This window comes from Myripristis murdjan, chromosome 18 (genome assembly GCF_902150065.1).
Source record: "Myripristis murdjan chromosome 18, fMyrMur1.1, whole genome shotgun sequence".
NCBI classification, from domain to species: domain Eukaryota; kingdom Metazoa; phylum Chordata; class Actinopteri; order Holocentriformes; family Holocentridae; genus Myripristis; species Myripristis murdjan.
In genome coordinates this window covers 5,849,320-5,874,375 of record NC_043997.1, presented here as the reverse complement: position 1 = coordinate 5,874,375, position 25,056 = coordinate 5,849,320, and the positions used below count along the sequence as shown (strand labels likewise).

General features: G+C 40.9%; 1 protein-coding gene across 1 annotated transcript; it reads right to left on the bottom strand.

Moving 5' to 3' along the window:
* Positions 1-6,379: 6,379 nt before the first annotated feature.
* Positions 6,380-9,144, bottom strand: LOC115377055 (myelin-oligodendrocyte glycoprotein-like). The gene is made up of 4 exons (XM_030076908.1): positions 9,035-9,144; positions 8,032-8,376; positions 7,145-7,194; positions 6,380-6,436 (listed from the first exon to the last, which is right to left on the bottom strand). The coding sequence occupies exons 1-4, from the start codon at positions 9,141-9,143 to the stop codon at positions 6,380-6,382; spliced, it is 561 nt and encodes a 186-aa protein (XP_029932768.1). The 5' UTR covers position 9,144.
* Positions 9,145-25,056: the final 15,912 nt, after the last annotated feature.

Genomic DNA, 25,056 nt, shown 5'->3' with positions numbered 1-25,056 from the left:
CTTCCTCATCAGGAGCAGCTCAACAGGAGAGATGACCATCCACAGTGTCTCCAAGTCTGTCGAAGGTTTCTACAAGTGCAGCATCTCAGACTCTGGAGAATCACCAGAGAGCTGGCTGGCTGTCAGAGGTGAGGATCAGTCCTTTCAAACAAAATTAAATGAATAATTTGCTTTTTGCATGGCCATGTTTCACATAGATGATCAATGAGGCTGTGTACCTGCTAGTGTTGAGGCCCGTTATTTGATGCCTGATAGAATATCCATTCCTATAACACTTAAATGTAAAAACAAAAGTGTGACAGAAGCAAGAGCACTAGTCCACCATCTACAGTCTCTGTAGTTTGTATGCATGCAAGACTGAAGGGAGGATTAAAATGTGCTTTCCCTTGCAGGTCATTATCAGAACATTTCTGCACAGTGGAGCTTCGCAAGCAGCGTGCCAGGTACTCCACATGGCTAATGTGGTTTTTGACTTCACAACAAAATCTCTAGTTTTTCCTCTAACAGCGAATTGGTACATTAATATTGCTTTTTTGAATATTACAGAATTAAAATTACTATTGTCTCAGCATGCTATTATCGTTATTATCTTTCAGCACTTCATGAAGACACTGACAGCTCTGTTCATGTCTTCGTGATAAGGACTGCAGCCACCTGTTTATTGATGGCTGTGCTGCTGGTGATTGGGCTGCTTCACTGTGGGAAATGCAGAGGTGCAGCAACATTACAACACACTCATGTATCTATCTGTTCAGATATGGATGTATGCTGTTATGTCTGTTATCTGTTGTGCTGAATGTGTGTTCATTCCTCTATTGACTTTATAAGTTCCTCTCATAAGGGGTCAAACAGGTCAGTGATGTACTGTGTCTCTAACAGGAAATTAAGATTTTTTTTTTAACTGCACCTTCTCTGAACTGCAGCAGAGTTTTTCTCAGGTGTGTCTATATATTTATACATGCAAAGCGTCTATATGAGCTCCCTGCAGAATAACCACAGCGTCTCTTCGCCTCTCTGAATAGAGTCTGAGGGTTTGTCTTAGCGCTCTAACAGTTCAGACCAAGCTGCAGACAACTGCACTGTTTTTTATGCTGATACTAACTAAAACTGTGTCTGAAATGCTTCCTGCAGCGAGACCTGACACATCAGGACAAGTGGCGCTATGAGAAGGACCAAGCAATACAGAGACTGATGAACCTCCTGCAGAGGAGCTGCACAAATGAGATGAACTTCAACAATCAGCCTGATCTGTTCTGCTGTTTCCTCTTCAGCCGAGGAAAAGACCAGCTGCCACCCACATGAACATATATTTAGGTTAGGGTTATGTATCAAATTGTTCAGTTGTCATTCACTGATAAACACATTAAAAGCTTAAAAAAAGTTAAAACTTAACAATAATTATGTATACTTTTGTAATATGTTGTAGTGAATTATATTATACTGAAAATAAACTATTCCTCATTTTGTTGAGGAGCTTTAAAGCCCCTCTGGGACTCAATTTCTTTGGGTCTTTACCCACCAGGACACCCAGCATTTTTAGACAAATATGATTATTTATTGACACATTTACATTTTCTATTATTATTATTTACAGTGATGCCACTTTTCGGGTTTATTCATTTACATGATTAGATAGATAGATAGATAGATAGATAGATAGATAGATAGATAGATAGAATTTTATTGTCTGACCCAGAAGGTGCCAGAAATTTTTCTTTGACAAGGCTCAAAAAGGCTTACATGTATACACCCACACACACACAGTAGGCATTAAAAACGACAGAAAACACAACAGTACTCGTAATGATAATAATAATAATAATAATAATAATAAAACTTAAGCTTTTTAGCTGTTGAGGGCTGTGACTGCAGATGGAATGAATGATTTTTTGTAGATTGTTTTCCTGGCCCGTGGAACTTTGTATCTTCTGCCTGATGGGAGGAGGGTAAATGAGTGATGAAGCGGATGGGGGGGTTCCTCTGTGATCAGGATGGCTTTCCTGATCACAGAGCGCTCATACAGATGGGACAGTGGGGTTTGTGGTGAACCAATTATTTTGCTGGCTTGGTCAGAGATGCGTGAGAGTTTTATTTTCTGCTTGCTGGTGAGGAAGCTGTACCAAGATGTGATATTGAAGGTGAGAATGGATTCTATGAGTGACCGGTAAACCATTATTAGAGTCCTTTTGCTGATGTTGAAGTGCCTCAGCTTCCGGAGAAGATGGAGACACTGGAGGGCTTTGCTGTAGATGGTGTCAGAGTGTGTTTGGAATGACAGGCGGGTATCCATCTGTGTACCCAGATACTTAAAACAGTCCACTTGTTCAACCTCTTCTCCCTGGACAGTCAGAGGTTTAAAAAGCTGAGGGGTAATTGCTGGCATGTCCTTGCCAACACAGCAGCACAGTTCCTTGTCTTTTGGATGTTTAGTTCCAGTGATTTCTCATTAAAAGTTGCGACCAGGTCGTTGACTGCCAGTTGGTACCGGATGGGAGCCACTATACTGTCCATGTGGGCCGCCAGGGCCATGTCATCAGCATATTTAAAAAGACTCATTCCCTCCCTGTGGCAGGTGATGTCGTTCGTGTATGCAGAGAACAGAATGGGGGATAAAACACAACCTTGTGGGAGCCCTGTGTTTAAAACCAGTTTACTGGATTTAAAACTGTTTAAAAGCACCTGCTGTGGTCTTGCCATTAAAAAGTTTTTCATCCATAAAATCAAAGTTGGGTGGATCTGTAGGTTCAGGAGGCAGTGCAGCAGTGTGTCAGTGTTTACGGTGTTAAAAGCAGAGGAGAAGATTTCCCATCACATGAAGCTGATGTCACACTACAATCATCACAATCGTGGGGAACAAATACAAAATAAAATAAAAGTAAAGTACAGTAGTCCCTCGCTATAACGCGGTTCACCTTTCGCGGCCTCGCAGTTTTGCGGATTTTTTTAGTGCAATTTTGCATGCTTTTTTTTTTTTTTTTGACAGCGCATTGTGTTCTGTGTCCTGATTGGCTAAGGGACTGTAGATCATTGTCAATCAATCTCCTCCGCGCCGTGTCTCCTGTACAGTACAGAATGCGTTCATTCAATAATACTGGACTTATTTTTCTACGAAGGTTTTAACTTTGAGAGTTTAAACAAGAGAGAAAAGTGAGAAAATGTTAATGCCTGTCTGAGAAAAGTGTATAAAGAGGGGTTTTACAGCCTTAAAACATTGATAATAATTGTAAAAAATAAAGCTGACTACTTCGCGGATTTCGCCTATTGCAGGTTATTTTTAGAACGTAACTCCCGCGATAAACGAGGGACCACTGTAAATAAGTTCAGCATTCAAAAGACATCATATAAAGACACTGAAAGCATCACAAAGTGTAACTTCTGTTGTAAATAATAATTGTATTTGCTGTTTCTGAAACTGAAACAAGCGCTGGGAGTGCGGACAAGAAATTCCAGCATTAAACTGCATGAGCAGCCTCTTAAACTCATTTTTACTTTCTGATGTGTGATAGGCTACTTGTTGCTGTAATGTTAAATAGATAATGTGAAGACAGATGAATATGCAGTTGAATTCTGTTTTTAATGCTTGTAAGTTCTGTGATTCTTTTAACTGACCATGTGTTACTGATCACTGATCACTAAATCTGTTGGCCTCCTGCTCTCAGCCCTTCAGCATGATGTCTTCTTCCATCTCTTCTCTTGAGGAAGGTGAGAATCAGCTCATCTCTCAGTGAGATCAATGTTCCCGCTGCTTTCTCTTCATCTAATGCGTTCAGGAATCCTCCCCCGCATCCAATTTCTGCTAATTTGAATGATTTTTGGATTCCTACGGATCCAATTTCTCCTAATTCCACTGATTTCTGGGTTATTCCGGAGCAAATTTCTAAACATTCGAATGTTTTTTGGATTTCTCCTAATCCAATTTCTCCTAATTCCACTGATTTCTGGGTTATTCCGGAGCAAATTTCTAAACATTCGAATGTTTTTTGGATTTCTCCTAATCCAATTTCTCCTAATTCCAATGATTTCTGGGTGATTCCGGATCAAAATTCTCAACATTAGAATAGTTTTTGGATTTCTCCTGATCCAATTTCTCCTTATTCGAATGGTTTTTGTATTCCCCTGGATCCAATTTCTCCAAATTCCAATGATTTCTGGGTTATTCCGGAGCAAATTTCTAAACATTTGAATGTTTTTTGGATTTCTCCTAATCCAATTTCTCCTAATTCCAATGATTTCTGGGTTATTCCGGAGCAAATTTCTAAACATTCCAATGGTTTTTGGACTTCTCCTGATACAGTTTCTCCTAATTTGAATGGTTTGGGATTTGTTCAAATCCATTTGCTCCTCACTGTAATGGTTTTGGGATTCCTCAACATCCATGTCCTCATTATCTGTGACTGTCTCCTGTTGATCTTGATTTTCTCTCTCTTTTGCTTCTTGGCGGATTTTGAGGTCAATCTTCTCTCTCTCCATTTGTCTCTGTGTCTCCTCCAGTTGCTCACTGATTGGCTCCTTTGGGTTTTCTTCTTTCCAGTTTCCCCACTTTTCTTTCTTTGCCCAACTCTTGGCCACGAGTTGCTCTGTATATTTTTCTGCTTTCAAGTGAAAAATGTCTTCATTGTTACTTAAGGATTTGCTTTCTCTTTCCTTCATTGCCTGTCTTTCTTGTCGCTCTTTTTGTTGTTGGAGCTCTTGCTTTTCTGTTCCTGCTGTTTCTTGATGTAATTTCAGGTCCATCTCCTTTCTCTCATCACTCTGTTTCTCTACTTCCTCCAGTTTCACACTGATTTGCTCCTTCTGACTCTCGGCTTCCATCTCCTGTTTTGTCTTTCTAATATCTTCACCATCTTTGCTGCCCACTGCTTTCTCTGTCTGTGGCTGTTCATCAAGTTTAGCCTTTCTCTTGTCCAGAGTCTTTTCCCCTCCCTTTTCTCTGTCTCTTTCTGCATTTTGAGGTCTGTCTTGTCCCTACTCACTGACTGGATCTTCCTCTTGTTCTCTTCCCTCTGTCTCTCTGTCTCTTCCACTTTCAGCTGATCTCTTTGATTCTCCACTTCATTTTTCTGTCCCAAAAGTGTTTTGTCCACATGTGTTGGTTTGTTCTCCTTCTTCTGCAGGTCTTCCTCAGGTTTTGAATTTTTCTTGTCCAGATCAGTCACTGTTCTTTTTTCTCTGAGGGTCTCTTGGTCTCTGTCAGCCTGAAAATTAACTTCACTGTTTTTACTTGATCTGGTAGTTTTCTGCTGCCTGCTGTCCAAATCTTTCCTCCATACTTGCTGTGTTTCAGCTCTTCCAGCTCTGTCCTGTAGCTCTGTCTGATGCTCTGCTTCGCTCTTATGGAAATCCATGTGGGATTTCTCCTGCTGCTTGGAGAGTTCATCATGATTTTCCAGAGGTTTTACCCTCTGCTCTTTCTTTGTCTCTTTCTTTGTCTTTGTCTCTTTCTTGTTTTCACTCTCTGCTGCTTCTTTCTGCATTTTGAGGTCGGCTCTCTGTGTTGCTTTGCTCTTCTCTGCCTGAAGCTTCCTCTCTGTCTCATCCTTCTGTTTCTTTGTCTCCTCCAAGTTAACTCTGATTTGTTCTTCCTTTGTTTCGACCCTATTTTCCATAATTCTTGTACTCTCAGCTTCTTTGCTCAGCAAAAGTGCTTTCTCTGTCTTCTGTTGCTGTTTCTCAGGTTCTCTATTTCTCCTCTCCTGATCATTCTTGGCCTCTAAACCAAGCCTTTTGTCCTCTTCTTTCTCTTTTTCTCCTTTTTTCTGCATTTCAAGACCTGTTTTGTCTCTCTTGCTCTCTGTTATTTCATTTCTCGCTGTCTTCCTCTTCTCATCCCCCTCCATCCCTTCTGCATTCACCACTTTGTGTTTTGACCTGGTCCCTTCATTCTGTTGCTTTGCTTTATGTTTTGTCTCTTTCTTTTTTATATCCTTCTTTTCCTTTCTCTCTGCCATGAGGTGCTTTCTGTCTTGTTTAGGTTCTGTCACGTCCTGACTGTTGTTCAGATCCATGTTTTCCTCTGAAAGATTTTTGTCTTTGTCTTTAAGGTCTGTCTTGTCCCTCTCCCTCTCTGTTGTTTCTTTATCCACTGACTTCATCTGCATCTCATTTTCATCCCTCTGTCTCTCTGTCTCCTCTCTCTGGTTCTCCACTTCCCTCTGCTGTCCTGTTGATTTGTCAGATTTCTCTTCCACACACTTCTGTTCGTTCTCTGACTTTCTTGTCTCTTCCTCGTGTTTTGTCTGTTTCTTGTCTGGATCATTCTCAGTCTCTCCTCCTGACATTAGCTTGTCTCTTTCTTCTTCTATCAGAATTTCATTGTTTGTTTCTCTTTCTACAACAAATGTCTCCTTGTCTCTCTTAAACTGAGGATCTGCGTCTTTGTTTAAAAATCTGGTCTTCTCTTCTTCTTCTCCTTCCTCCTCATGGTGCATCTTCGTCTCTGTGTACAAAAAGAGAAAGTGGAAGTTAATGTGATTGCAATGTTGCAAAGAAAAGGTTTCAAACCGAAGACAAGCCAAGGTGAAGCTAAAACATCTGACCTGCTTCACAGGGAGGAATTACAGTTTATTACATGATATACAGTGTACAACAAGAAACACTGACCATTAAGTTATTATTATAACTTCATGTCATGATAACCTTTGAAGAACTGTGAACTTGGTATTAAGACTGGGGCAATAATTTGGGACTCACTTGTTTTGTTCCGTCTGCATTTCCACACAACAAAGACAACAGCAACAACACACAGGAAGACAACAGACAAGCCGATGGCGACAGGAACAGCAGGGTAAGGGGGAACCATGAAGAAATCATCTGAAATGATAAAACACAGAACAACATGACATTTATATGAAACTAAACATTGGCTGTTTCAAGCTAATACATGACCCATTTTACAGTTTATAAATCATTTCGGACCTGGGACGTGGATGTGTGTGTCCCTGCTCTGGTTGATGCTGAGCTGCTGAACCCTGCAGGTGAAGCTGTTGCTGTGGCTCTTCTCCACAGTCACTCTGCTGCTGACAGTATAGAGGCCATCAGGACCTCTGACTGTCTCTGGAGCTCCAGCAGAGAGGAGCTTTCCCTCAGCGTCCAGCCAAAACAGCTCAGGCTCTGGGTACCAGCCTTTACTTTCACACTCTAAAACCACTCCACTGCTGCTTTTGCTCGTGTGGATGACAGGAGAGGAGGCAGCACCTGATGAGGAGGGATTTCAATGATTTCAGTGGAAATGTGAACATGATCCTTGGCACAGCACCACTTTGATTTTAGGAAGTCCTAATCCAATCCATAATTTCAATACAATGGCAAAATGTAGATTTAATCACATAATGACTAATACATTTTTTCTGTATGGCAGTAGTGTATTTGTAATAAGCTACACATTTCCTTTTTTTCCCTGTGCAAGTAAAGTCACCTCCTTCCACTGAGTAAGTAGGTCCAGCACATACACCAAATAATAAGAAAGTAGTTTTCAGTGTGAACATTGATTAGTCTCTGTTTTGTTATTTAAGGCTATTCTTATACGTTACATGCATATGTTATATGCTTATTCATGTATATATGCTATGTTTAGATTTGTTGATTTGCCATGTTGTGATGTTATTGTTCCATGATAAAATAATAAAAAAAGAGATGTCTCACTCTACTGCCCCCTGTTGGCAATGCTCCATTGGACAAAGACCTGTGTATTAATGAGCCTCCACTATTTCTTATTGTAGTCTATTCCTGTATGTTACGTGTATACTGGTGTGTGTTCCCTTTGTATGTTTGCTTATTGGGCAGTGGTTCATTTAGGACACCTGTAGTGTGACTTGTTTGAATTGCTGCATTGCGAAGAGTTGTGTAAATGAAATACTTAAGGAATAAAGCTAAAGACCTCACTTTGTATGAGGAATTTTATGGGTTTATTCTTTAGTATTGTGTTTATTATATTTTCAGTTGTGATTTACAGGGAAATCCCAGGCAGACTGACTTTTCCTTAAATTAATAATGTTAAAAAATGCACAATGGACCCCCAGTATTCCCACTTACCAATGACAAGCTCGACAAAAGATTCTCTATGTAATGAGGGAATGAAGCATCTGTATTTTCCCTCATCAGAGAGTTTCACCTCAGACAGTTTCAGTGAAACGTCTCCGTTCCTCAGTTTGTCTGTGAACAGAGATGTTCTTCCCTCGTAGGATGGGTGTTGGTTGAGGACAAAGTCCCGTCCACCGCGCCACACGTGGACAAATCTGCGCTCTGCGGTATCAGATCTCGCCCACTCCACTGTCTTGGCAGCAACATCCATGGGAGGATCCAGGTGGCTCGGCAAAATGACATCATCTCCAACTACTACCACTATTGGCTGAGGTGGACCAATCAGCTGAGACTGAGCTGGAGATAAACAGATCAGTTTTCATTCCTGATGTGCAAACTGCCTGAAATGGTTCAGCTCTTAAAGAATGCAAACATAAAGGAAAATGCTGGTGAGCCTCTGTGACTGAGTCTGGCAGATTGGACTTTCATTTATTTAACCTGTATCAGCTCGTGTGGAAAGTTACTCTGAAGACAGAAATAATATGAGTGACTGAGTTAACATAAACCTCAGAAAAAAGACTAGAGGTGCAAGAAAAGGAAGCTAAAATTATGACACTTCTAAAATCTAGTGCAATCTAGCCATACTAAGTTTTAGAAGTTCCAGCTTTTATAAATCCAGCTTCCCTTCCAAGTTCAAAAGCTACTCTTTTAAGATAGCACACCTTCTGATGGTCCATGATTATGAATTAAAAAAAAAAAAAAAAAAAAGGCCCATTCTATTCATGGACCCTCTAGAGGAACATAAAAACAATATTTTGTACATACAGTGGGTACAAGATGCATTCCTTCCCTCTGAATGAACTTTGTCATTGCGCCAATTTTGTGCATACTTTATCTTTATCTTTATCTTTATGGATGACGTATTGCAGCTACAGAGATGGATAGTTTCTCCCAGTTCTTTTCCACTGTTCACATTTACACTCACATGTTCCTGGTGTGTTGGTGTATGTGTTACCTGCACAAGAGTGTGTCAGAAGAAGAAAGACAACAGTGAGATGGAGAGCCGAGACACTCAAGACACTGAGCCGGAGGCGAAGGGACCGTCCGTCCTTCGGGTGAAGCATCTTTCACATCTGAAAACTGATTTAAACCAGTTACAAAGCGTAAATTCCTGCAAACACTAGCTGGAGGACAATAAAAGTCTCTCGAGTTGCATCCTTATAAAACAATCAAATCCAAAATATCTCTTCAATCAGTCAAAAACTGCTGTGAAGGTTAGAGGTGTAGAACTTGAGGCGGACAGAGACCAAAATACTTTTAACATAAAAAAAAAAAAAAAAAAAAATGAAAATATGATTTCCATATGATTTTATTTGTTTAATCATTTATATATCCATTCTTTTATTACAAAGGATGGCTTTCAAAGCAGTCAGTAGCTGTAAAAAGCTCTATATCTCTATATCTATATAATATATATAAAAAGCTCTATATCTATATAATTTTAAAATTTTATTTTAATCCCCAAACCCTTCCCCAGGGGGCCACTACCCCCACCTAGGCCGTTATTGCAAATAAGAGTCCGCTCTTAATTAACCTGCCTAGTTAAATAAAGGTTGTAAGTAAGTGTAAGTATCTGAGATTATTCAACTCTTTTGCATCAATGTGTTTTTTAGCCTTCATCCAGCTACACACAGAGCTGATAAATTGGTAATAACGTTAACTGTCAATATACACTCAGGTCATTTCCAGCCACCATGCTGCATAATGTAACAGGCTGGTCAACAGCGCCCTCTGCTGTTCACTCTTTTATTTTAATTTCTGCGTTCATTTCTTTTTCTCAAATAAATTTAAAATGTTTTTTTACACGCTTACACACATTTTCACACTTTCACTCGAGGAAATATTAAAGAAGCTGCCCTCCTGCCTCTCATAAGTGCATGACCTCTCCTGTGAGGACAACAGTGCTTGACAACGAGTTTCACTTTCACTTACAAGAAAAGAAAAGGGCTATTTGTAAAATAAAAAAATATATATATATATATCTTTGAACCGGCCTGGATATCAGATATAACACATTTCATAACTCACCGTGTCTAATCTATAATCCAAACTCCCTTTTTTTAAGTAATTAATGCGGAATCTTAATAACCAGCCAACCGTTACAGAAAGCAGGACGTGTTCAAAATATGCACAATTATCTTTTATAAGCCAGTTATAATAGTTGTAATAGTGACATCATTATTATTAATAGCCTAAATTCCATGCATATTTACTCCACCCGATAATTAGCGACTTATATGAAAAATAATTTGCGGTTGAGAGAGCACAAGGGATCCGGCAGAGCCACCTTCGTTGGAAAAACAGGCGGTGACGTATTCATTTTGATTTATAGTAAGTTCAAGAAAATCACTACAAGGAGCAATTTATGGATAAGAGCTGGATGTGTTTTTGAAAGGGTACCTACCTCTTGCACATATTATGTCTGTCACAGAGTCGCCTCGATAAAGGTGTATTAAAAAATAATAATAATAATAATGTGTACCTTCCCCCTGGTCACCTGGAGCCGCTGGGCGGAAGTTTTCCTGTCTGTCTGCTGTCCATTAATGCGCACATGTGTTACATTTCACTATTGAAAATGAACGTCATGCGCGCACCAATTTGATTTGAAATAATAACAGCATTTTTTTGGATTTGTGTCTATTTCCCGTCTATTTGTGTCTATTTTTTTTCTCAAATATAATACTACCATTATGATCTCTTTGTTTTTACTTGTTTTTGGCAGTAAAAGTTAAAAATCCCCATTGACCACAAAGTGAACATCCATATTGCCCGCCCCCCAACTGTATGAAATGGTTCGGTCCTGCAGCTGCGCTGGCTCACTTGTCAGTGACGATGTGTTTATTTAATTGCAATCAAGAGATGCGCCAGATTACAGTGAGTGACCATAACGTTGCCCAGGAAGATAAAATCTGGGTTTCAGAAAAGGAAAGAGAGAAAAGAGAGAGGAGAGAGAAAAGAAGGGATATCAACCTCTTACTGACTTTTTCACCAAGAAAGGTGAGTAGCCTGTCTGCGAGTGCCTGCATTTCCAAAATGATGTTATTGTTTCACAAGTAAGTATTATACTATATTATACTCTTAACCCTATAAAGCCTGAACTATGAAAGAATTGGCAGAAAATTCCATTTTTTTTTAATTTTTTTATTTAAAAATTGAACCCTTTATTTAGCCCTATAACAATATATATATATATATATATATATATATATATATATATACACACACACACACACACACACACACACACACACACACACACATATATATAGGGTCCAGGGTGAACAGGGGAAGAACAGGGGAAGTGTTCAAAGGTATACAACAGTATTTTGGTCAAGTATTGATTAAACTGAAAACGAAAAACGGAATTGAAAATGTTTATCATATATGATACGAATGGCTTTATAGGGTTAAGCAACAGGGTGAAAGTGAAACTAGTTCTCAAACACTGTGACGTTCTCACCGACAGTGAAGGTCATACATACTTTAGAGGCAAGAGCACAGTTTCTTTTTTATTAAATCTGGAGAACGGGTCACCTAGCCGCCTCTGCATTCACAGTCCATTAAACAACATTAAACATTAAATTAATTTGTCAAAGGTGACTGATTTGACAGTATGGCAGCAACCAGCAGAGGGTGCTATGGACCTGTGATTCTGTTCCTATACCCAGCATGGTGACTGTAGATGCCCCCAGGTAGAGTTACAGTCACCATTTGGTGGATAGTGTGGATTGATCTGATTTTAATTGATCACTTTCCTTTCTGGGCCTGTTAATTTCTTTAAAAAAAATTCTGATCCAAAAGTCAATTATTGATGATAGATAGATAGATAGATAGATAGATAGATAGATAGATCCTTCTGTTAATTAATATGCCCTAATTTTTTATTGTAAAACTAATTATTGTAGTCTTAATTTCTAAGCAGCCCCAGGCTTTAAGTAATTATACAGGGTGACATTTTTAATAAACCCTTAGCAATAATTTTATTTTTTGGTTTGTATTTTTCTGTTAGCTGTGATTTTATAGTTAATTAGTCTAGTTTTTGTATCCCTTTGTTTTTTTCCCCTTGTTTTTGGTTGTACATGTTGGATTGGATTTTGTAAAATGACCTCTGACAAGATATTTTTCTTTCCATATGGCCCTCCTGTGACTTCACACTTTACAAATGGTTTATGGCAGTTTTCAGATGTGAAAGATGCTTCACCCGAAGGACGGACTGGCCCTTCCCTGCCGGCTCAGTGTCTTCAGTGTCTCGCTTTTCCATCACACTGTTGTCTTTCTTCTTCTGACACACTCTTGTGCGGGTAACTTACTTATCATTAACACCTTGGTGTGCTTGTGTGTGTGATATGCCTTTTAATGCAATATAACTATTTTAGCATAATGTCAAACAATATTGGGTCATGCCATATAAAATCAACCAATTAAAAAAAAAAAATTCCCTCATGACCAAGGCCGTAGCCAGGATTTTTCAAATACCGAGGTCAACCTCAACTCAACCCCGTGAACCACCACCCTGACCCACCCCAAGGTCAAAAATAAAGAAATAAATAAAAACAGATCAGTGCTGCTAAAGACACTTTTATTTAATTATCAAAACTTAATGGATGCAAGCATCAGCATCCAGCCTAAAGAATGTGTACTGTACGTACTGATTTTACTGTAGCAGAGATCACAGCATAATGGTCAGTAAGTGTACTGCAGCCAAAATGACATGACTGCTTTAAAACTGCACTACTTTTAAACCAGCTATGTAGGTTACAATTGTATTTACATAATGAATAGTCAAAGAAAGTAATTAATTGACTTTTCAACTTCCAGTGAAAACTCTCAGTAGGTCTAAACTAGGTTTGAGGGATATGGTTGACTTTTGTCCACAAATAACAATAGCCTATAGCAGGGTAGCAGCCTAATACTGAAACAACTAGCTTAATGTTAGCAGCCTAATACTTATATTTTATATGGACCTACTTTTGAGTTTGAAATAAAGATTGGTTGATTGACTTAAACAACTGACATACAGTATTTCATGAGTTTGTGTGATGTGATCCAGTTGAAGCTGTGTTTATGTTACACCACAAGATGCCGCCGTAGACTTTCTTGATGCAGACTGAAGAAAAGGCTTCAGGGTAACGTTAGCGTTGCTAATGTTATGCTAGTTCAGAAGTGTGGCTGACAGTGTCTTCTAAATAAGCCGTAAAGTTAAAGAGGAGGAGTGCGTTAACTTTATGAGAGTTTCCCTGTTTCACAGAGCAGTGATCCGCCACTGGCTGAATGCCTGCATCTTCTTTCATTGATTCCGTTACGATTTCAGTGGTGCTTAGCAAGACTAGCCTACAGTAATGTTACTGTTCAGCCTATTAATGTTATTGCACCTGTGTTGACTGTTTTTCCTCATTCTCATATTGTCCTACCTAAACCCTCACCTTCTCTCCTCTCTCCCTGCCCTTTTGCTGACTTATCTGCTGCTCCAATTCCAAATGATAAGACCGATTGTTTCAGCCATTTCACAGAGATGGATTTGCTTCGACGTACAGTACAGGCCAAAAGTTTGGACACACCTTCTCATTCAATGCGTTTTCTTTATTTTCGTGACTATTTACATTGTAGATTCTAACTGAAGGAATCAAAACTATGAATGAACACATGTGGAGTTATGTACTTAACAAAAAAAGGTGAAATAACTGAAAACATGTTTTATATTCTAGTTTCTTCAAAATAGCCACCCTTTGCTCTGATTACTGCTTTGCACACTCTTGGCATTCTCTCGATGAGCTTCAAGGGGTAGTCACCTGAAATGGTTTTCACTTCACAGGTGTGCCTTATCAGGGTTAATTAGTGGAATTTCTTGCTTTATCAATGGGGTTGGGACCATCAGTTGTGTTGTGCAAAAGTCAGGTTACTACACAGCCGACAGCCCTATTGGACAACTGTTAAAATTCATATTATGGCAAGAACCAATCAGCTAACTACAGAAAAACGAGTGGCCATCATTACTTTAAGAAATGAAGGTCAGTCAGTCCGGAAAATTGCAAAAACTTTAAATGTGTCCCCAAGTGGAGTCGCAAAAACCATCAAGCGCTACAACAAAACTGGCACACATGAGGACCGACCCAGGAAAGGAAGACCAAGAGTCACCTCTGCTTCTGAGGACAAGTTCATCCGAGTCACCAGCCTCAGAAATCGCAAGTTAACAGCAGCTCAGATCAGAGACCAGATAAATGCCACACAGAGTTCTAGCAGCAGACCCATCTCTAGAACAACTGTTAAGAGGAGACTGCGCGAATCAGGCCTTCATGGTCAAATAGCTGCTAGGAAACCAGTGCTAAGGAGAGGCAACAAGCAGAAGAGATTTGTTTGGGCCAAGAAACACAAGGAATGGACATTAGACCAGTGGAAATCTGTGCTTTGGTCTGATGAGTCCAAATTTGAGATCTTTGGTTCCAACCGCCGTGTCTTTGTGAGACGCAGAAAAGGTGAACGGATGGATTCCACATGCCTGGTTCCCACTGTGAAGCATGGAGGAGGAGGTGTGATGGTGTGGGGGTGTTTTGCTGGTGACACTGTTGGGGATTTATTCAAAACTGAAGGCACACTGAACCAGCATGGCTACCACAGCATCCTGCAGAGACATGCCATCCCATCCGGTTTGCGTTTAGTTGGACGATCATTTATTTTTCAACAGGACAATGACCCCAAACACACCTCCAGGCTGTGTAAGGGCTATTTGACCAAGAAGGAAAGTGATGGAGTGCTGCGGCAGATGACCTGGCCTCCACAGTCACCGGACCTGAACCCAATCGAGATGGTTTTGGTGAGCTGGACCGCAGAGTGAAGGCAAAGGGACCAACAAGTGCTAAACACCTCTGGGAACTCCTTCAAGACTGTTGGAAAACCATTTCAGGTGACTACCTCTTGAAGCTCATCGAGAGAATGCCAAGAGTGTGCAAAGCAGTAATCAGAGCAAAGGGTGGCTATTTTGAAGAAACTAGAATATAAAACATGTTTTCAGTTATTTCACCTTTTTTTGTTAAGTACATAACTCCACGTGTTCATTCATAGTTTTGATTCCTTCAGTTAGAATCTACAATGCAAATAGTCATGAAAATAAAGAAAACACATTGAATGAGTGAATGAATGATCCAAACTTTTGGCCTGTACTGTATCTTCCCCATGATCTTTCCTGACACCGATACTTTTTTCCCCCACAGTGACATGACACAGTGACACTCGGCTGTCAGAGTGAGACAGGCTAGTTCATGTCACATGACACCGCGTTACCTACTGCAGCAACGAATGATAATGCAATCAATGTTATTATTTTCCCTATAGGGAAAAAAAAAAAAAAAAAGTTTCAAAATAAAAGTCAGCTTGAAAAAAATGGAAAATGATACTGGAAAAAAATACAGAGGACATGGCCTCGGTGTCCTCAATGGTAGCTACGGCCATGCTCATGACCCCGATTTTTTCCTCAACATATTTTCTTAGTTACAACTCCTCAAAGTACGTAAGGGTAGGTCAAAATTTGGTGCTTTTTTTAAGTCACTTTTTTTTTTCTAGCATTTTTAAGCCCTCTTAGCATCATTTCTAATAGAGATAGCCATATGACATTTTCAGGGCTGCAAAACACACTTGAGTTCTGTTTCAAAACCACAACCAAATCCGTTTTACGTCCCAGGTGTCAAAATCTGAAGCCAGAATCTGTTTTTTCTACAAAACATTTTTTTTTTGTAACCAACTCTGAGCATCAATATCTTGGGAAAAATGAAAGTTTCAGCAGCAAAACTTGACCAGTTTAATGTCTGTGACACAGGGTGATAGAAACAAGCATTGTATCCTGGAGATTTTTATCACAAAAAATACAACTTTATTTCAGAGAAATACAAATGACCATAAAATGACTATGATCCACAGAAACAATGCCAATGCAAAGGCCATCAGGGCAGACTCTGTGCCTTTATTTCTAGCCCTGTCTGCTGTGACCCTCCAACATCACAGCTCCAGTTACATTGTGAATGTGTTGGATGCTACAGCTCCCACTGGGTTGCTGTGTTTTGTCAATAGCCTTGTCTCACAGCAGGAATTATATTGTTTCTTCCCAGGTCAGTCTCAGCTGATTGGTCCACCTCAGCCAATAGTGGCGATACTTGGTGGTGACATCATCTTGCCGTGCCACCTGGAACCTGCCGTAGATGTTGCCGCCAGGACAGTGGAGTGGTCAAGACCCGACCTGGAGCCCAGATTTGTCCATGTGTGGCGTAATGGTCAGGACCTTGTGATGCAAAAACATCCATCATATGAGCGAAGAACATCATTGTCTATTGACAAACTGAAGCACGGTGACATTTCCCTAAAACTCTCTGAAGTGAAGCTCTCAGATGAGGGAAGATACAGATGCTTCATCCCTTTACTGGGTACAGAATCTGCGGTTGAGCTTGTTGTTGATGGTGAGTGAGCATGTTCATTGTTTATTCAGCCAAAGACAGATTTTATTCTATAGAGCCAGACTACTCATCAGTTTTATACTTTTGGAGCTCGTGTCACCGGGGATTAAAGGTCTTTGTCAAGGGCAGTACTATGGTAGGTAAGATAGGAGAGAACATTATCTTTAAACTTTCAACAGGCAGGAGATTTACAGAGAAAAAAATGATGTAGAATTAGATTAAAACTTTCATTTTCATTTTCAGTCTCTCATACAACAGCCCTCACTGACCATTTTCTACTCATCCATCTGCAGACACACTGGCATTACCGATTTACACACCTCATAACTTTAGAATGTTTTTGTTTTTTGGTTATTTGTGTTAATAAATCTTTAAATATTTATATTAACACTGTGTACCTCCACTTTTTGTCATGGCTCATGAGCCAGGTTGTGACAAATTGGGGACTCGCCTTTGCCGGGTTTGTTTATAGAGACTTTGGTAACTTAATGTGGTTGTCAGTAATTGTGAATTAGGTCTCTTTGTCTTGTTGGTGCGTTGAGTCCGCGTTGATTACTAGATTTGGTCCTGGTGTGCGCAGCCAGGTACGCGATCAGTAATAGTCCAGAGGCTTAGCGCACGTTTTCAGCGGATTGTGCAATTGCGGATAAAAGCGCCAAATTTTGTATGAGGCTTCCTTAGGACATAATAAAGGATTTTAGCCTAGGAGCCCAACACAGATATCGGAAATATCCATATAGAACACAAAAGTTGTTTTTTTTTTTATTAAAAAAAAAAAAAAATCTTGAATCATAAGAATAATATGGGTGATAAATTTTTTTTGTACACTTAAGAAGGTGAATCTGATTTGAATTTGTCCACTGATTATTAAACCTCCAAAATGATGTGTAAAATAGAGTATCAAGATACCTGGTAGCTGTACACCCTCCATAAAGTACTGCACAATAAAAAAAAAAGAAGTGTTATGTTTATGTAAAGAGCTCTCTCTCCATTCTTGTTTAATAGTGGGGCGGCTTAGCTCAATATATCACAACAATCGTTCATTTTGTGATAAAAGCATAAAATTTGGTAGATGTGTTGGTGGATATATTTCAAACAAATCTGGATATTGGGCCATCACAAAATCGCCCTCTAGTGGGCATTTGTAGGCATTTGATTTGTTTAAATGAATAAAAATATTAAAATGATTCATTAAAATATTTTAAAAATGTAAATACACATTAAATTAAGAAAAAATACAGTTATACACACTCAGTATCTCAAATACTTTCTGCCCCCACCACCACAACCACCACTGCAAGCCAGCTAGCCCACGAGCTAGCTAGCATATAGTCAGGACCAAAAATTTAAAAAGCCCCTTAGGAAACAACATGGTAGACATTTTTGAGGAAAAGCACTTTATCTGTTGTTTCTGTATGATTATTTAATGCTGAATCCATTTCTGCTGCCAAGCTGTAAAGGTTACCGTTTAGTCATAATTATTGATTAATTAGCATAGCTATTGATTAGTCTCTCAAAGTCAGAAATGGCTATCAGTTTCCTATTTGTCAATATTCTATATATGATAGCAGCAATCAGTGTACCAAATTTGGTGCTTTTATCACAAAATGAACGATAGTTTAGCTATGCCGCCCCACTATAAGATTTAAGCATTAAGTTGTTCTCATAAAATAAGCCTAACTCTAAAAATGAGAGATTTCCCTGATGCCAGAAATCAGCATGATCAGAATCAGAATGCAGATGATCCTCACACACAGGGCAAGGTGTTTGCAGGAAAGTGTCTGGACAGACAAAGCTACCAGGAAATTGGATGGATTTTCTTTGTGACCCAATCAATAAGAAGGAGCTGTTTGACTTTTTGACATCCAGGATTGAAGAGTTCAGCTGGCCACCAACCAAAGCTTTGCATGTCACATCAGGGCAAGCTGTGCCATCTTTTGGTCCCAGTAGCATGGACTCTTGCAATCATGAGGAAGCAGACACAAGGATTGTGGTCCATGTACAATATGCACTGGAGCATGGAGCAAAAACTGTCCTTGTACGCACTGTGGACAGTGATGTCATTGTCATCCTTGCTGGCTTGTTCCATGATTTAATGGTACTTCAACCTTTGACTGACATCTGGGTGGCTTTCGGAATGGGCAGAAAATACAGATTTTATCACATCAACAGTATGTGCAAAAGCCTGGGGGAACCCAAATCTCGAGCCTTGTAAAGGCTGAATTATGCTTCAGCGTTGGAAGAGCGTACGGGGGTTGTGCGAAGCACGCATTTCCTACGCAGCGCGTGTGTGTCCAACATACCTCTGCAAACACACAGAGCAATTCTCCTCCCACCAACGTAGACCCTGTGACGTATGGTCGCTGCTCTTCTGTGGCGAGTGGACGAGTCGTATAGGTGCGGGCACTCTCCAAAGTTTTCAAACACAACCGACGAGTCGAGACACAACAGTTTAAAAAAAAAAAAAAAAAAAAAAACGGCGCTGACGGCACGACAACAGGAATGTGATGCCGGTTGCAACGAAATGCCGGAAATAGTGTACTTCGGCGGACCAATCACAGCTCTTGTGGGGCTGCGGAGGGTCCGCGTAGTTACAATTTTTGGGAGGCGCGCGGCAAGGCTCTGCGGCGGTCGCACAACCCCCGTAAGCTCCGCACAACCTCCGTACGCTCTTCCTACGCGGAAGCATAATTCAGCCTTAAAGGTGACTGTAGTACGTACAAATGCAGCAATGCAAATTTGGACTGTTCCCCACTTTGCAAATGCAATTGTGACAGCTAGAAAGAAGGCACAACTCGATAACATGTTTCAAACTATGATGCATATTCATTTGTATTGTTCATTGCAATAAAGGTGTTACTGATGATACTTCATGTTCTGCGACTTTAATAATGTCAAAATAAGTCAACTTTATCACATTTGGAAGTAATCTGATCTTTTTATGGTCTATATAGTCTGAAAAATACTAGGCGGATTTTCACATATTTCATTGATTTTGATAGTCTTGCAATTTGATATTTAAAATAGATATTTGACAAGGGCGCCTAGGCTAAAATTCAATAACTGACCCTAAGGAACCATCATGCAAAAAATGGCGCTTTTATCCGCAATTGCACAATCCTTTCACTAAGAAACCGAACTATAAGTGGTGATTTGTGAATGTGCTCCGAATCTGTGAATGAGCTGATGTCATCGAGGTTCCCACAGCGCAGCTGTTGTAGTGTGTAATTTGGAGACACTGAGTGGTTGTTTACTGTTTACTGTGTTGGAGTTATTATGTGTAGTTAAAATAAATTGTGGACCGCTAATAAGATATTTCAATAAAATTCCCCTAGACAGTTGTCCCTTAACACGACTCTGGTGTTGACTCTGACCTTTCTTCTTCATCTATGGGTTCTGCCTCCTCCTCATCCTCCTTGCTGATGGTCGATGGCTTGATCCAGGAGAGCAGAGAGCTGCTCCCCCGGGCTGCTTGCTGTAGCTCCCTTTCTTTTTCTCTTCTTTTTCTTTCTTTTCTTGGCATTGTGCTGCAATTGGTAAATGAGCTAAGTCAATGTTGTGCTGTGATAATTACGGGTTAATTTCCCAAAAATTTCCCCAAAATAGACCAACACTATGGATAAGACTGCTTGGTGACATTACAACAAGCCAGGCTACTTTTTCTGCAGGCATTTTGGACTTTGTCATTTGGCAAATAGATTGCTGCATTTTAAATTGCATTATTTTGTGGTATAGTTTCATTTCATTTTCTTATTTTATATAAAAGGGACAGTGTACAGTTCAAACACATACTGTATGTCACTATTTGATGCCATATATTCTTGCTTTGTTTTTTTGTTGACACTACAATAAATCTGTTTTTTGAAGAATAGTTTGATGTAGTAGGATTATTCAAGGTATTTCCTCTAGTTTTAGAGTTTATTTTGAGTTTCTAGTGCTTGTAAAGCTACTTTGATGGACTGTAGTGGAAATAGAACAGTGAGCAAAGACATTTGGTTAGAGGATTATTGCTTTTAATAGCAATATTTAAAACATATGAACATGCTGAGGGCTCAACACTGTACGGCAAATTTCAAAGGAGCGTAAGAGAGAAAGAGGGAGGTACAGTCGTGCTGGACAGCAATTTTTTCATACAGTACACTGTTTAAAAAACAATAATAATAACTTTCAAAAGGGCACTTGCTGGTCCAGACTAGGACAAGGGCAGGTGCTCTGTGCACGTCCCTGGATGGCGGAGATTGTGGATTTTGTTAAAGCTCCATCGGAGGAGTTTTTAGATAAATGTACTAAGGAGCAACTGTTAAAAATAGCAGAGCATTACAAAGTGGATGTGCCTGATAAGCGGTTGAAAGACAACATTAAATGTATTTTGAAGGCAAATTTGGTTGATATGGGTGTTTTGGCTGTGGGTCAGGAGCGACCTCCCAGTCCAGGTGAGATGGTGGATTTGCCTCCACTGGCGGCAAGTGGTGGTTTAACGTTTGAGCAACAGAAGGAGATGCTCATGTTGCAACTAGAACATGATAGACTGAAGCAGAAGGCAGAAATTGAAAAAACAACTGACAGTTGAAAAATTACGGTTTGAGTCTGAATAGACAAAGCTGAATTTGGATCAGTACAAGCTTCACTTGATTAAAAGTGGAAAATTGCCTGTTGATAGTGTTGTGGAGCGGGAGAGTTCCTCCAGTTGTTCTGTGCTAGATGATTGTTTTGACATTTTGGGTAACTTGCGTTTGTTGCCGAAATTCAATGAGAAGGATCCGGAGACGTTTTTTTGCTCTGTATGAGCGGGTGGCAGACACGCTGAAGTGGCCGGAGTCTGCTCGCACGTTAATGCTGCAGTGCGATTGGCTGGGAGAGCACAGGAGGCCTATTCCTCATTGTCTTCTGTTGATAGTCAAAACTATGTTGTTGTCAAATCAGCTGTCTTGAAAGCTTACGAGCTTGTCCCCGAAGCTTATCGCCAGCGTTTTCAGACATGGGTAAAAGGGGATAAGCAGATGCATCTGGAATTTGCACATGACCTGACAGCGCATTTTACACGCTGGTGTTCCGCGTTAAAGATGGATAATTTTGAGCAACTGTGTGATTTGATTGTGTTGGAGCAGTTTAAAAACTCAATCCCTGAGAGTATTGCCACGTACATCAGCGATCAGAAGGTGAAAACTGCTGCTGCAGCGACTGCTCTAGCAGATGACTATACTCTAACACAGGCGTAATCCCAGGGAATTATGCGCGCGCAGTGCTGGCTTGGTGGAAAATACTGACACGGGTGGTGTGTTTTCTTCTGCCCATCCAGGTAGATTCAAAATGAGAGAGCGTGGCATGCGTAATTCAGATAAGATCTGTAATTTTTGCCATAAAAAGGGGCACTGGAAGGCGGACTGTTATGCCCTTAAGGGTAAGTCTAGACAGACTGGTCTTGCTGGACAAGCGAAGGGCGCTTGCCTGGCTGTGTCTATGCCCATGTTGTCTGCTGTGGATGTGGTAAACAATGGGATGCAAGCAAAAGCCTTACCTGATGAACTTGATTCGTTCCTCCCTTTGTGTCCGATGGTTTTGTTTCCTTGGTGGGCAGTGAGGTTAAAGTGCCAGTTAAAATCCTGCGGGATACGGCTGCTTTTGATTCTTTCATCCAGGCCTCAGTGTTGCCATTCTGAGAAGAGAGCGACACCGGGTGCTCCGTTCCTGTTTTGGGAATGGGCATGAAAATTTTGCAGGTGCCGCTGCATAATGTCATGCTGCATTCAGATCTTTTTGAGGGCCAGGTGGCTGTTGGTGTGTGCCCGGCACTGCCAATTCAGAGCATCACACTGATTTTGGGGAATGTTGTGGCAGGAGGTCGTGTGTGGGCTGATGCTCCGCCTCCGCCACCTCCGGTGGTGTCATCTGTTCTGCTGCTGAGGAAGCAACCGGATGACAGTAAGGTGAGCTTCCCAGACATTTTTACTGCCGTGTGGTAACACGCTCTATGACGTGTGGCAATTCAGATGTGTCTAGTGCTGAAAAGTTGGAGGCTGATGTCTCAGAGTTGTGTGCATTTTCCCTGTCTGATGTTCCTCTGGAGATCTCTCCGGCATTTCTTTGGCCGCATGTGAAAAAGGATGTTACAGCCTATATTAAAACATGTCACACCTGCCAACTCACTGGCAAGCCCAACCAGGGTATAACACCTGCTCCTCTGTTTCCCATTCCAGCTGTAGGACAGCCTTTTGAAGATTTAATTGTTGTTTGTGTGGGTCCATTGCCTAGCTCTCAGTCTGGCGCAGTTTATCTCCTTACAGTGATGTGTCAATCCACCTGATATCCAGCTGCTTACCCGCTGCGCATGATAACTGCTCGGTCTGTGGTATGTGCTCTTACACAGTTCATTTCTATTTTTGGTATCCCAAAAATCATTCAGTCTGACCAGGGTTCGAACTTCTCCTCCCATCTTTTCTCTCAGGTGTTGAAACAGCTCCATGTAAAGCATAACAAAGCATCTGCTTATCATGCGCAGAGTCAGGGCACATTAGAGTGTTTCTATCAGACCCTAAAGTTGCTCTTGCGGGCTTATTGTGTTCAGATGGATGCATAATGGGAGGAGGGGTTGCCTTGGCTGATGTTGGCAGCTCGAGAAGTGACACAGGAGAGCACGGGATTTAGTCCAAACGACTTGGTGTTTGGGCACACTGTACGTGGCCTGTTGACCTTGTTGTATGATAAGTGGAGGGAGGCAGAACCTCCCAAGAATCGTATAGACTATGTAAATGGCTTTCAGCACAGATTATATGCAGCTGGAGAGCTGGCAAAACAGAAGCTGACATCTGTGCAAAGTAAAATGAAAAAATTGTATGATCGATGTGCTGAGCGCCGTGTATTTTGTGTGGGGGACCAGATATTGGCGTTGCTGCCCATTGTTACCTCGCCATTCCAAGTGAGATTTACCGGAACAAGTGTCTGAACATAACTATATTATATCCACCCCTGAGCGCAGGAAGGCAACTCAGCTGTGCCATGTAAACTTGTTGAAATCATATTATGGTCGTGAGTCTGGTCCATCTGTGGCTAATGTTCAGTCTCTTCCGGTGCGCACGCACCTGGCTTGTTCAGTGCTGTGAGTGTCGGTGATTTCTGCTCCTCAGTCTGTGGCAGCAGAGGTAGAGGATGGGTTGCCCAGTCTTGATTCTGCTGTGTTGCATGGCCGTTTGAAGAATTCAGAGTCACTTTCTAAGTTGCATGTTTTGCCAGATCATGTGGAAGATTCAAAGCAGGCAGATTTGTCTGAGCTCATTGGGTCTTTTCCATGTTTGTTTGGAGACACTCCTACCCAGACGCACCTCATCGAGCATGATATAGATGTTGGAGATGCTCAGCCAATTCGGCAGAGATTTTACAGTGTGAATCCTGAAAAGCGTAAATATCTGAATGCTGAGGTAATATATATGTTGGATCATGGAATCGCTGAGCCCTCATCCTCAAGCTGGGCTTCACCTTGCCTTTTGGTTCCCAAATCTGATAGCACTCCCAGGTTCTGTACCGACTTCCGTAAGGTGAATGCAGTGACTAAGCCAGATTCTTTTCCGCTCCCGCGTATGGAAGACTGTATTGACCAGGTTGGCCATGCCAAGTACATAAGTAAGATTGACTTACTGAAGGGCTATTGGTAGGTCCCATTGTCAGAGAGGGTGCTTGAAATCTCGGCGTTTATAACGCCAAACAGCTTGTTTTCCTATAATGTAATGCCTTTCGGATTGCGCAATGCGCCGGCAACATTCCAGAGGCTCATGACAAAAGTTCTGGGGGACTTGGACAGATGTACTGTCTATTTGGATGATGATGTTGTATGTTCTGAGACATGGTCCTCTCACCTGGAGTGCATCCAGGCGCGTCTCACTGTCAACCTTACCAAGTGTGAGTTCGCGAGGGCGACGGTGATGTACTTGGGTCGGGTGGTTGGTCAGGGTACAGTCTGTCCGGTGCAAGAAAAGGTGCGGGCTGTTGAACAGTATCCTCCACCACAAAAAAGGAACTCATACGTTTCCTCGGTCTAGTGGGATACTACAGAGATTTTTATAGGAATTTTTCTGAAGTGGTAGCGCCACTTACCGATTTGTTGAAGGGTAAGGTAACTTTTGTGTGGTCCACTGTGTGCCAACAGGCTTTTGAGCGTGTAAAAGTGCTATTGGTTAATGCTCCAATTTTGGCGGCCCCGCGGTTTGACCGTCCATTCTCACTAAAAGTGGACGCTAGTCATGTGGGCGCTGGCGCAGTCCTCTTGCAGGCTGATGATCTTGGTTTTGAGAAACCTGTGAGCTTCTTTTCAAAGAAGTTTAACCCCTACCAACTAAATTATTCTACCGTAGAGAAAGAAGCGCTTGCACTCATTTGGGTCCTAAAACATTTTGATGTGTATGTGTGATCCGGTGTTGTACCTGTTGTGGTCTACACCAACCACAACCCCTTGACTTTTCTCAACTCTCTGCAATGTCCAAACCAAAGATTAATTAGGTGGTCTTTATTGTTGCAGTCCTATTGGTTAGATATTCGGTTCATC